The sequence below is a fragment of the Dunckerocampus dactyliophorus genome, chromosome 15 (genome assembly GCF_027744805.1).
Source record: "Dunckerocampus dactyliophorus isolate RoL2022-P2 chromosome 15, RoL_Ddac_1.1, whole genome shotgun sequence".
Taxonomy (NCBI): domain Eukaryota; kingdom Metazoa; phylum Chordata; class Actinopteri; order Syngnathiformes; family Syngnathidae; genus Dunckerocampus; species Dunckerocampus dactyliophorus.
In genome coordinates, this window is record NC_072833.1 from 24549971 (window position 1) to 24564528 (window position 14558).

Consider the following 14558-nt stretch of genomic DNA (forward strand, 5'->3'; position numbering starts at 1 on the left):
TTATGTATATGGGTCATAATAATTCATTATTAATTACAGGTCCTCGAGTTATGGCGTTTTGAGTTCTGGCGTTGTTAATAAATATGTTTTGCGTTGCAACGTTTCAAGCTACAACATTCTTGTGGTTACATACGCACTCCCATAGGTTATTAATGCCATACAAACCAAAAGAGAAGTATTTCTTTTTTCCCTTGCTCATGTTGTCTATGATTCACGAGAATTCACTGTTAACTACAGGCGGCTCTCGTGCTACGACGTTTCGTGTTGTGACGCTTCAAGTTATGGCCTTTCAGGTTACGACGTTTTTGGGGTTACATCGCTTTCATTCTTTTTAGGTAACTTTTTGTTGTCTGTGATTTATAATAATTTGTTATAATCCCATAATTAATCCACCTAATCCACTGAACATGTTTATCATTTTGGGTTGACAATTAACCTAACATGAATGTTTTGGGGATGTGGGAGGAAGTGCTGCATTGTTTTTTCAGTAAACGTGATTGATGGTGTGGTCGTCTGCCGCTCGCGGCGGACACACTTGCACAGCAGACGTCATCCTCGATTACCGCGCGCACGACGAGAGGAGACTTGGAGATTACTCGCCACACGACCTCTGTCTGTTTTATTCCCAGACATCCATTTCAGCCGGATGCCCGACAGCTCATTTTAAAATCCTCCGTCTTCATGCAAATCTGCGTCGGGCCAGTGTTGATTACCTGCCACCAGCCCTGCACGGGGTGACCTTCCCGCCTCATTCAGGACCCACCCCGCCTCACTGTCAAACATGGAGGCCGCTCCTATTTGTTTTGAGCAGGATGAGGTGCGGCCGAGGCGCGCTAACGCGCTCCTCTGGCAGGATTTCATGCAAATGAGCACATGATGGACGCGTCGGTGTCGTATGTCAGCTGTGGGGATGAAAGGCGATGATTTCAATTAGGTTTCCATTCATCACCACTCCTCCTCCTCAGTGCTGTCCTACTGTCACATGGCCAGCAGGTGTAGCGGCGAGCACTCACAATGCAGAGTGGATTTATGAGTGGGATTAGTCACACAATCCCATTTGATCTCGTTTGGTGGGAATCCAATATGCGAGCTAGTGTTTAAACTGTTGTCACACATTTCTTTTTTTTTTTTCCTGGAAAAGGAGATGGGTTTTTATTATCATCTGTGTTGTTTTATACGGAAAAACTGTACTCTCTTCACCAGGAGGCAGACTACCTCCACTTTGTCTTCCAACAGCAACGTAGTAAACCACAGACAAGCCCAGTTTTAGTGTAAGACAGAACTTCTAGCTAAATGAACACCTAAGTGCCTCACACTGTGCAGACATGAAGGACATACTGTATAACGCACAGTCATAAAAAGATGAAATGCAAGAATTACAATAAATGGAACAGTGATTAAAAAAAAGACAATTCCTTACTTACCTCCTTGTAGGTTATCTTGCACGCTGCATGGCGTTGCAAGGGAGGTAGCGATTGTATCAATAATGAGACCGCTACACTGCTTCGATATCACTGTCCATTTCACAGGAGCACATCGTTACCCTCCTTATCCTTGCAGCCAATGTTGATCGGTGTGCTTTTCCAGTTTCTGAGCATTTTACAGTTCTCACTTTCACTCTCCTTTTCAATTCACTTTCAGTTTCACTTTCCTTTTCTTTGACACACTGTATCAGAACAGTCCGCTCGAGAGACGTCATCAGCAAGGGAAAAAAGTTAACTAAAAAGGACGAAAGTGACCTTATCATTACGTATTCTTCTACTTATCCTTTTCTTTTTGTGCAGTATTAATCATTTGTGAGAGTGAGTGTGGAACCATAAAAAGTTGTAACTCGAAATGTCATAACTCAAAATGTTAAAACGCAAAACATAACACAAAACCTTGTAACACGAGGACCGCCTGTAATTAATAATGAATTATTGTGAGTCATAGACACCATGAACAAGGAAAAAAGCTGCTAAAAAAACTCAGAAACTGTTCTTTCTCAGTGTCGCGACGTGTATTTTTCTGCCTGCGAATTTTTCCTCCACACACACGAACCACATCCTTTTTGTTTTTGTACAGTATTAATAACGCTGGGGAGTGCATATGCAACCGCAAAAACACCATAACCAGAAACGCCGTAACTTGAAATGTCATAATGTGAAACATCATAACACGAGGGATGCCTATAATTAATAATCAATCACTCATTAATATAATTGATTATTAATATATTGTGTATAGTTTATAATTATGAGTCATAGACGTCATGAACAAGGGAAAAAATTGAACAGAAAGGAACGAAAGTGACGTCCTTCCTCAGTGATGTGCAATGGCGTATTTTTCCACCTTTGTATTTTTCCACTGCCCATACGTAACTACTACTTTTTGTTTTCATGCAGTGGTGATAATTTATGGGAGTGCGAATGTAGCCCCAAAAACGCCGTAACTCAAAACGGAATAACGCAAAACGTAGCATGACTGACTGACTGACGCCTGTAATGAATAGTGATTATGAATCATAGACGTCATAAACAAGGCAAAAAAGTTAGCTAAAGAGAGAGAAAGTGACTTCCCAGTGCAGTGACGTGCAATTTTTCTGCCTACGCACATGTAAGTACTTACAGTGCTTTTGTTTTTGTGCAGTATTCATCATTTATGGGAGTGCATATGTAACCCGAAACGTCACAACTTGAAATGTCATAACTCGAAACGTCATAACGCAAAACATAACACGAGGGGCGCCGATAATTAGCAGTGAATTATTATGAATCATAGACATCACAAACAAGGGAAAAAGTGAACTGAAAAGGAAAAAGTGACATTTTTCCTCAGTGTAGCGACGTGATTGTACTTTTCCACCTGCTGTATTTAACCCCCCAAAACGTCATAACCCGAAACATCATAACTTGAAATGCCATAACTCAAAATGTCGTAATGCGAAACATAACATGCGGGCCGCCAGTAATTAATGGTGACTTATTATGAATTATAGACATCACCAACAAGGGGAAGTCAACTGAACTGAAAAGAACGGAAGTGATGTCCTTCCTCAGGGTAGCGACGTGCAACGTCGTATGTTTCCGCCTACGTATTCTTCCGCCGTGCAGACATAACTACGTCTGTTTTTCTTTTCGTAGAGTGTTCAGAATTTATGGCAGTGTGTTTGTAACCACAAAAACATTGCAGCTAGAAATGTCGTAGCTTGAAAGGATCAGAACTTAAAACCTCATTACTTGAAACGTCATAGCGCCAAACGTGGTGACGCGAGGGCCGCCTGTAATTAAAAGTGAATTAATATGAATTGTCGACATCATGAAGAAGGGGGGAAAAAGAAGTGAAAAGAATGAAAGTGAGTGTAGCGACACGTGACTGCGTACTTTTCCAGCTGCATAGTCTTCCGCCGCGCATACGCGACTACTTCTTTTTCTTTTTGTACAGTATTCACAATTTATGGCAGTGCGTATTTGACCCCCAAAACGTCATAACCTGAAATGTCATAACTTGAAACGTCGCAACGCGAAACATAACACGAGAACCGCCTGTAATTAATAATGGATTTGTTGTATTTTTACAACATGGCGAGAAGATATAAAAACAGATGTAAACAACAAATGTTTTTGTCAAGGCAGTGCTGTGGTGGATCTGGTTTTCGATTTCCCTAACGTTGTGGCAGTCGTGTGTGTAAATACACATCTGTCATGACTGCTGCCCCCACCCCTCTCGAGGAACCTGACACCTTTGCCAAATGTGTTTCTTTACGGCTGTTGGTCACAGATGGTCGTCTGACTTGGCTTCTCAGGTCCAGATCATGTGTCAGCTGACTGAACTGTGAAGCGATGCTGGATTTAGAATTTTTTTACTTTGAACTGCATGGAGCTCTAAAACTGGAACACTCATTTCGGGTTATAAAGAGAAAAACAAAAGTCTTTGCGCCTTAAAAGCTGAACCAGTCAGACTCTTGGGTATCGTAGCATTTAGAGTCAGAAGCAAATATTGAATAATTCAAAGTGATATTAAGATACGCTGAATATTACCAGCGGCTCCTCCGTTTTAACAACTCTTTGGAGAGTGTGTGTGTGTGTGTGTGTGTGTGTGTGTGTGTGTGTGTGTGTGTGTGTGTGTGTGAGCGTTTGAACACCTGAGAGCAATGACGACACATCTCCATGTTTCATTTCCACCTCGCAGTGTGACGATAAAGAACTATTTGGCAGCCATATTGGCCTCGGCGTGAGGCGAAGGCGTCGCCTGCTGGGTGAGCGATAACGTGGCGACGTCGTCAGCCCGGGCTTTCATCACCTGCATGTCATTTACTCTGCCAGGAACCTGAAAGACTTCTCCTTAGACCTTGTGTTCTTCTGTCATGGGAAAAAAGACCTTCATTTCCTCACTTGTTCACCTTAAAATGTGAATTTGCTTTTAAAAAAAACTCCCAAAAAACACAATTTCCTCTCTGTGGTAACGCGGTGAGAGCATTCCCACGGGAAAAGGGGTCCTGGCTAATTCCCTGCTTGCGTCTGAGCTCTTTCCTCTGAGATGAGTTTTAATTTGAAGGCCGGAGGGTAACGGGAGATGAATCCAATTTCAAAGCGGCCTTTGCCATGGCTGGCCCCCATTAAAGGATGCTTTATTGATTGTAAATAAGCTTTGCAATTAATGGACAGATCAGACGTGGGCCTTGGGGAGGCGGAGTGGCTGCACCTGCTGCAGGCTTGGATGTATTTTATTTTGTAGAAATAAAATGTAGTGGAAGAAGAACTAGTAGATAGGGGTGTTATTGAAACACGTATGTCGATGCATTCTCACGTGGTACACATTGAGTACATACCGTATCTGCCAACCCTCCCGTTTTCTCTGGGAAACTACCGGATTTTGCCCTTCTTTCCTGGCCTAGGTTTGGTTGTACTTTTCCGCATTTTCAGTTTCTTGGGGGGAAAAAAGACCCTGTCAGATTATGCTGGTCCAAAAAATAAATTGTCTGAAAAAATTTGGGAAAATAAGGAAATATTTTCTAAAAAAAAAATAAGAGAAAATGATAGAAAAATTTTCCGAAAGTTTTCCGAAAAAATAAGGGTAAATGAGGGATTTTTTTTTTTAATAAGGGAAAAAATGATTTTTTTTCTGAAAAAAATGAGGCCAAAAAGGGAAATGTTTCTGAACACAACGAGGGCAAATACACAAAAATTGTCTGGAAAAAAATAAGGGAAAACAAAGCAATTTTTTCTGAAAAATACAGGAAAATGAAGGAATTTTTCTGAAATGAGGGAAAATAAGGGACATTTTTCCGAAAGAAAAATGGGAAAGTGAGGGAAAATGCCAAATAGGTAAATTTTTTTCAAAAAACAATAAGGGAAAATAAGGCATTTTTTTCAGAAAAATAAGGGATGTTTTTCTGAAAAAAAGAGGGAAAATAAAGGATTTTTTTCTGAAATGGGGAAAAAAGGGGAATTTATCTGAAAAAATGATTGCGAATAAGGGAATTTATCTAAAAATAAATAAATAAGGGAAAATGAAGGAATTTTTCTGAAATGAGGGAAAATAAGGGACATTTTTCCGAAAGAAAAATGGGAAAGTGAGGGAAAATAAGGGAAATTATCTGAAAAAAAATGGGAACATGAGGGAAGATTTTCAGGAAAAATAAGGGAAATCTGTCGGAAAAAAATAAAGGAAAATGAGGGCATGTTTTCTGAAAACATTAGGGAAAATATGGGACATTTTTCAGAAAAAATGAGGAGGAAATAAGGGAAATTCTGATCTTCCACCAAGCACCGAAGCCCCCCGCAACCATTTATGCAACCTGGGGGAAGGTGGAAACTCACAGATTTCCTTATTTTCCCTCATTTTCCCCATATTTTGGAAATGTCCCCTTTCTTTTGCAATGCAAATGTTAAGTATGATTGAGTAAAGGAAAGGAAGTGTAAGTGCCTCGCCATATGTGAACTGTGATTATGTTGTACTGTCACACCCCTAATAGTAGACCGTTGCTAGTTTCTTGATTGTGCGTGTGTGTGTGTGTGTGTCTGTGTGTGTAGGACAACAACAAAGTGTAGTCATTATGTCGCACGCTCCTCTCAGTGCATTTTCAGCCGAGCTGTGCTGGAAGCGCCAGAGATGGTGTGCATCCGCTTACGCACGTTTGCTGCCTGATCACGCTGCTTCTTGGCTTCCCTTCACATGGCCGGAACACCGGGTCAGAGAGAGTGGGAATGAGAGATGTGTGCGCTACCTCGAATGAGACCATTACTCTCCTCTCTCTATCTCTCTGGCTGTAGCTTGTGGAATATAAAGAAGCTTTACTTCCTCAACATCCTGTACGCATTAGCCCAGCAAATCAAATGTCTGTTGACGTGCTTCCAGTGGGTTTGCACGCATCTGCGTTTTCATCTCGAATGCATCATGCACTCAAAGCGCCGCTATTGTTCTCAGCTATGAATTATTCCGTGTGCATCCTTTTATTAGTGTGTTGTTTGATACCCTGGCAGTGTTACAGCTTGCAGCAAAAAATTGCTTTTCTCTACAATGCATTGTGAAGGTGACGGATGAACTGGCGGATGTGAAGTGTGCACGTGATGGCTCCCCAGGTGGAGGCTGGTAGTTTGATTCCTGCCAGGTTTATTCACTGCTAGCTTAAGGCTCGGTGCTAAATGTCATCACATTCTAAACAGTACTGCAATCTATTGACATGACACAATCGTCGATGCACATGCATGTCATTTTTATGGCCAAAAAGTGAGCAAAACAATGGGCTTCATTCACGAACATCTTCTTAAAAGTCTTCTTAAGAAGTGTACTTAAGAAGGCGCGGGTTGGAAACTGCGCCACATTCACGACACGTTCTTAAGTCGGGATAATCGTTCGCACCGGTGTTCTTAGGTTGATGAATGCCAACGGGGATGCCCGTGCATGTGAGGCCTGGTTTGCATAGGTCACCGCCTATTATTTCCTATATAAGGTCAAAAATGTGCCGTGCGCAACAGGCAGCTGGAGGCCAAGATGCCCAAGCGCAAGGGCAAGACTGAGAAGCAGCTGGACAACAAACGGAAGAAAAACTTCAATTCTACTGAAATAGAGGTGCTTTTACAAGGAGTGAGCGAACACAAGACCACCTTATTTTCACGTGTATCCACCGGTCATCAGGCCATCCAAAAAGAGTCGGCATGGAGCACCATTGCAGGAAACATAAATGCCGTTTCCACGGAGAAACGCACCACCGCAGAGGTTAAAAAGAAGTGTTTTGACTTCAAATAGACTCAAAAAAAAGATTGGACTGCACTGGAGGCATCTGGAGGAAACGGGAGGCGGGCCATCAATCAGAAACCAAACCATTTCAGAAAATCTAGAAAGTATTTACACAATCATGATGGAAAAATAAAGTCAAAATACATAGTTTGTCTGTGACAATTTATTTTTTCTGTGGTTACATTTGATTAGACGCTGCCTAATTAATACAGCGGCCCCGTGCTCTGGCTCAAGACGTGGCTGGGGGCGCATGTCGTTATCTGGGGGTGCTCGTGCGTGATAGGCACACCACGTTTCATTGCGATGTTATGCAAGACACAGCAGGCCATTATGATCCTGCACACCTGCAACAACAGAGAATCCATTATTTATCCAGTTGACCAAATAAAACATATTTGCAATGGGGAATTCCTGGATTAATGAGAGCCTTCACAAAGAATCTGAATGTTTGCCTCTTATTTTTTGCCATTCCAAAGCATAAATAAACTAAAACCTAATATTAAATACTACAAAACCTACCTTTTCTGGTTTGTAGAGCAGCCTTCCACCTGCAGTGTCCAAACACATCCAGCGTCCCTTGAGTATACCGATGGTGCGCTCCACGCAGGAGCGTGTACGTGTGTGCTTTTGGTTGTACATTTGTTCTTGTGGGGTCTGCGGATTATTCAATGGTGTCATGAGCCAAGCTGCCAGGGCATAGCCTCGATCACCTGTAAAATAAGTTAATGGCCACATAAAAACATGCAAAAGGCAAGAAATTAACATTTTACGCACCGATTAATCATCTGTCGCATTCTGCGCCATGACCCAGGCGCATTCCAACGGAGGAATTTCGGAAAATGTAGGAGTCGTGTGTACCTCCAGGGAAACTTGCAACAACATGCAGAATCTTGTTGCGAATCTGAGATTATTTGGATATTAATTGAGTGACACCGTTTGCGATTGAGGTAGAGAAATGGATGAATGAATTGGGATTTGAATATATATTTATCCATGGAGTATATTTTAGTTGTTTTGATGATAAATAATTGTTGGGATATTTTATTTGCACTACATTTTTTGGGATCAGGTTGCAAAATCCATCATGAGGGCGATTGCGCATTGAAAGTGCAAGCTGTATTTGTGCCTAAGAGTCCTCCTGAGCGTTCGTGGAATTTGTTCTTAGATCTAAGAACTGTGAGTTAAGAACACGTTTCGTGAATGCCAAAAATCTTCTTAAGAAGGCTTTACGAATGTCTTTATGTGCGAGGGAGAACAGAAGGCCAAATTTATTCGTGGCGGTCTGCCACAAATAAATTAATGTATGGGAAACACTGCTAGTCCTGTGTGAGAGATTCTGTATGTACGTAGTAGAAAAGTTATTGAGGTCGTCTGTGCAGCCTTTGTGCAAGTTAGCAATGCACTAACTTCAGCAGCCTGGGGAACCTCCCTCCATTCACCTCTCTGGGTGGTAGATATTACAATCAACGCAAAAGTTTCCCTTTTCTGGTTTACTGTAGTTCTGTGGCAGCCCATTTAGGCAGCAAATCCAGTCTACCTTTTGGGTTTTTTTTCTTCAGAAAAATGGCCCTTCTTTTCCCTCATTTAAACTTTTTTTTTCATAAAAATCTCCCTTAGTTTGCCTAATTGTTTCTAATTTTCCCACATTTTTTCAGAAAAATGCCCCTTTTTTTGCCCTTATTTTTCCTTATTTTATCAGATTTTTTTTTTCAGAAAAAAATATTTTCCCGCATATTTCCTTATTTTTCCAGATTTTTTCAGAAAAATAGCCCTGATTTGCCTGCATTTTCCTATTTTTTTTCATAAAAATTGCCCTTATTTTACCTCATTTTTTAAAATAAAAATGTCCCTTATTTTCCCGCATTTTTCCTTATTTAAAAAAAATGTATTTAGAAAAATTGCCCTTATTTTCCCTCATTTTTTAAAATAAAAAATGACCTTTATTTTTTAAAAGAAATATGTCCCATATTTTCCCACATTTTTTCAGAAAAAAGTCCCTGATATTTCCCTCCTTATTTTTTTTTATGTCTGTTATTTTCTCTCCTTTGCCCTTATTTTGCCTCATTTTCCCATATTTTTTCTGAAAAATATCCCTCATTTTGCCTTACTGAATGTATTTTTCTGTTGTGTTACAGAACATAGAATTAATATTTCTTTTTTCCCCAACAGATTGTCGTGCGATCCGGTCCATCCCGTCCGGTGCCGCCATGTTCAGGAACAGCTTGAAGATGCTGCTGACGGGGGGCAAGGCCAACCGCAAGAGTCGCAGCAGCGGTGAGTCACCACGTTCGCGTTTTTCTGACATGAAGCTCTTGTTCCGGCTGTGCTTTGTTTGCTTGTTTGGAACGGTCCTCGTCTTTGTTTGCCTCCAGAGGTTTGTTCCTCTTCCTCGCTCGTAAAGCTCGCTGTCCTACTCTGCACATAACCTGACTGTGTCGCCGTTTGGTAACAGGAACTATGTTGCACATGCTGACAAACGGGCCGTGTGTTCCCAAGCGTACAAAACAGCACCACCGCACCCCATTGAAAGAGTCGGGGAAAATAGGATGGTGCAGCTCAGACCCTAAATGCATCTTTAATTCATCCGTCGCGCACTCCCACTCTGCAAAAAATCAGTAATGTCCAAAACAAACACAGTGAACCCCCTGTTTTTGTTCACCCCAGTTTTTTGTGTGATTCGAATTTGTTAAAAACTTTTCATCAAAATGTGCCTGTTTTTGTACAGTATTGCACGTACCAAACTGGTCCGTTTGCCCTCTGTACTGCAACATTAGGTGAAATCCAGTGACCAAACAAAGCACCCTACGCGTTGCTGGCTCACCGTCATTTGTTTATTGACTGCGACTGCGGAATAACCCGCCATGGGGCCAGAAAAGTTACTGTAAAAACAAAAAAAAGGTGAGAAACACTGTTGAATTCCATCCGGCCAGGATGTACGGGAAGTCGGCAGCAACAAGAAGTTCCATCCATTCCTCATTTAGAATTATTTCGCATTGTCAGTCATCCCTTGTTTATGGCGGTTAATTGGTTCCAGACCAGACTGTGGTAAGTGAGTACTTAGAAATGAATTATTTTAATAGTTAGTGCATAGAAAACCTGCTTGCCACCTTCTAAAGCCCTCTAGACATGAAAGAACACGCATATAGTCACCTTTACACTCTTATTACCCAGTATAGTATAAAGAGAAAGGAAGACATAATATAGACTGTGATGTGTTAGCATTGGCAGAATTCCTCCTGTTGTTCTGTACAGTACTTCCTACGATGGCTATTGTCTCATCAATGTAACATTACTGACAGCTAGTGGCCAGTGTAGAATACTACATATCATCGCAACAACGTCTTTGGACTTTAAAATAAAAGAAGCACAGCAGTAAAATAACACGGTTGCACAACAGTTGGCAGTTGGGGCCCAGCCCCTCCAATCCATAATCACAGCTTGCATATCGCGAGGCAGTTACACGTCCTGTGCTGGACTCAATCATGCCTGTCAACATTTGCATGATAAAACAATGGAAGGTTTTCTGAGAAAATGGGGGGAAATAAGGCAATTATTTGTGGAAAAAAATAAGGGAAAATAAAGGAAAATTGTCTGAAAAAGTAAGGGAAATTTGTGTAAAACAAAAAATGGGAAAATAAGGCATAAGTGGGGAAACATTTTCTGAAAAAAATAAGGGAAATTTGTCTGAAAAATAAGGGATTTTTTTCTGGAAGAAAAATGGGAAAGTGAGGGAACATTTCTGAAAAAATTGGGAGAAAGTAAAGGAAAAATGTCTGAAAAAATGAGGGGAAATAAAGGAAAATGTCTGGAAAAAATTAGGGAAAATTTTTCTGAAGGAAAAATGGGAAAGTGAGGGGAAATAAGGGAAACATTTCTGAAAACATAAGGGAGATTTGTCTGAAAAAATAAGGGAAAATTTCTGCCAAGTAGGATTCCTTATTTATAAATGGAATATTTTGGTACTTGGAGCATAGTAAACCTATTTACGACCTTGTAAATATGGTTTTAAACATTTTTGGAACCTTCTAGATATGAAATAACACCCCTATAGTCACCTTTACACTCCTGTTACCCAATATAGTAGACATAGTAAGAGACATAAGATACAATAAGGTTGTTTGTCTATATGTGCCCTGCGATTGGCTGGCGACCAGTCCAGGGTGTACCACACCTCTCGCCCGAATTCAGCTGGGATAGGCTCCAGCATGCCCCCGCGAATGAGGAGAAGCGGCATAGAAGATGGATGGATGGATGGATGGATGGGTAAGACACAAATAAGACATAATACAGTATAGACTCACATGTTAGCATTGGGAGGGTTCCCTTTTTACTTCCTGTGTTTCTGTACAGTACTTCCTGCGGTGGCTTCTGTCTCATCAGTGTAACATTACTGACACCTAGTGACCAGTATGTAATACTACATATCATCACAACGTCTTTGAATGCGTCTTCTGAATGCCTTATATTTGTGTTTTACTTCATTTAACCATTTTTATGCTTGAAAATACTTCACTTAGGCAAGAAAATACTTAAAATTTGCCGAAATACGCATATTTTGTGACTAATAATAACTTGTATTCAACCACAATTTATTCATGAATATATTTTGAGGGATTATTGTATAATTATTCTCTATAAAATATATTTTTTGTTGATATTTGGCATGGAAGAATTGTCTTTACAGTATTACCTATGGGGAAAACTTTTTTTGGTTTTGGTGGAGCCCTTTGGAAGGAATGAACAACGTAAACGGCGGTGCTGCTGCATGTGTTTGCTCCATGCGGGCCCTTGGATCCCGCCCATGCATTCCTTCACAGTATTTGTTGTGACAGACGAGTAACAGCTGAGAGACTTTTGAGAAAAGTGTTGCCTCAAACCAAACGAAGCGAAGTTGGTCGCTATAGGGAGCGGGGGGGGGGGGGGCGGAGCCGCTTGTCTCGGCACCAGCAGCCTGACAGGGCAATTAGAGCTTGCGGCATCAGTTGATTGGAAAATGAGAAAAAGGGGTCGAAAGGTGGGCTTGTCTTGACGAGCGCTTGTTGCGCGACTAATTAGCGAGATGGCAGCACGCTCGTACCCACGCCGGGCGCACACACTGCTTTGGATTACAGAGGGAAAAATAAGTAGGAAAAGTAGCGAGAATTATTCTAGGGGGCGTGACCTAGCTGCTCTAGGTTCCTTCAATTTGACACGGAAAGGAGGAAGAGGGAGCTTGACAGGAGATGGCACCGCTCCCCCTCCCATCACGGCGGCGCGCTAATTGATGGCTCGTTTTCCACGGCGGAGGGCAAAGCTAATCAGCAAACATTCAGCGGGAGTGACACAATGGCACAAAGTGGATTACTCAAACTGCACGTCAGCCCACCTGGGGGCTTCTCGTGGGCCCCCGCGCCACTCGCACAACCTACTCCACATCAGAAAAATCCATCCGAAATTTCATTTACGAGAAAATCTTATTCTTGATCGATGTCACAGTAGGTAATTTATCAGGAAATCATTTGTACTGAGAGGAAATCAATCAATGGAAAATAACTGGCAAAAATCTAGTTAAAAATACACGAAAATTTAAATCACTAAAATAAATATCAAAGTCGTTTGCTATATTTGATCTTGGGAAATTAATCCAATCAATAAACACTTTAGAGCAATTTAATAAAGCCAATTAATTAAAAAAAAAAATCTACAAAAAATAAACTAAATTTTAAAAGAATCTAAAGTTAGGCACGTTGTTTTGATAAGCTTGATCAATCATGACGATCACCATCTAATGAATACGACATTTGCTACATTTGATATTAGGAAATTAATCACATCAATGAAAAAACACATGAAAAAAAGGTAAAAATCTATTTTGAAAAATCAATTCAAAATGAAATCAATGAAATGTATTTTAAAATATGTAATCGAGTTAGACACATTGGTTTTTACAGGCTTAATCAACTGAAAAAAGAAAAAAACCTATTAAACATTTTGGAAAACAAGTTTTTAAAAATCTATCAAAAATCAAATCATTGAAAAAATAAAAAACGGATCAAGTTAGATGCATCATTTTCCCATTCTTGATCAATCGTGATGGTCAGCGACTAAATAATATGTCCTTTTCTATATACTGCTCCCTCGCTACATCGCGGTTCACCTTTCGCTGGATTTTTAAGTGCAATTTGAACACTGTATGAATGCGCATTGAGTTCTACGTCCTTGTGTTGTTTTGCAGCGGTCTATCGGTGCTCTGTTGTAGTTTGTGTCTGTTATTGTATTTACTACTGCTACCAGTAGAGGGTGTTGTATGCTCATGTTGAAGACGTGTGCAGCTCCACCGGTGCCTGTACAGCAATTAGGAACCCACATATAGAAATATAGAACCACAACAGTCTTTATTGGCTAAGGGAGAACCTGCCCATTGTGTTCTGCGTCCTGATTGGCTGTAAGCCATTGTCAATCAACCTGCTTCGCGCCATCGCTAGCAAACTGCATTAGCTGCTTGCTAACCGCCAGTAAACAATAAAAGAAGAAGCTAAACCGACTAAATGAATCTCCGGTTCAAGAAGTAGAATGACGGCAGGAGCAATATGTTTTAAAAAGCTTTTAAAATTCAAACAAAATTTGAACTTTCAGAGTGTTAAAATGTGAGAAAATGTTATTTAGGGAACCTATCCCCCGCGATAAACAAGGGAACACCGTATTTGATATTAGGAAATTAATCCAAGCAATGAAAAACACTATAATAATAATCATTTATTAATAAAATTAAGTAAAAAAAACTACAAAAAGGAAATCAATAAAAAAATAATCTCATCAATTTAGACACATTGTTTTCATCGGCTTGATCAATCCTGACCATCACGTCTAATGAATATGTAATTTGCCATATTTTATATTAGGAAATTAATCAAATGAATGAAAAACTTCCAAAAAAACCTTCCAAAATCTATTCATTAAAAAAATAATAAAATTGAAGAAAACAGTAAAAAAAAATTATTAAATCAATGGAAAAAATATTTTAAAAAATAAAACAATTTTACTATTTTTACTATTTGGGATCATTACTAATTGACTACATAAATTCTGCCTTTGCAAAGAGAATAATGCTGACTTTTGGTTTGTACTGATGTAAGAATATATACTGTATGTTTGTCATCGTACACGTGCACTGCATCCTCGCTACACAGGAGGGACAGAATATTAGAAACAGTATCTTCATTAGGACACAGAACTACAACAACGGCAGACAGGAAGCGTCACACCACTATCGAACGGATTCTGGCCGCAATCCACCGAGCGACAGATTGGCGCCCGCTGATCCACAGGCGCTTCCTTCCTGTGTCAGCGTAGCGAGG

At 40.4% G+C, this 14558-nt stretch overlaps 1 protein-coding gene across 3 annotated transcripts in view; it reads left to right on the forward strand.

Annotated features, from left to right (window-relative positions):
* Positions 1 to 14558, forward strand: part of tanc2b (tetratricopeptide repeat, ankyrin repeat and coiled-coil containing 2b) — a 153911-nt gene that overhangs the window by 37000 nt on the left and 102353 nt on the right. For all 3 annotated transcript variants that reach the window (XM_054800817.1, XM_054800818.1, XM_054800819.1), the window contains exon 2: positions 9391 to 9495. In XM_054800817.1, coding sequence (XP_054656792.1) covers positions 9429 to 9495 — 67 coding nt within the window. In that variant the 5' untranslated portion in view covers positions 9391 to 9428. The remainder of the gene's footprint in view (positions 1 to 9390; positions 9496 to 14558) is intronic.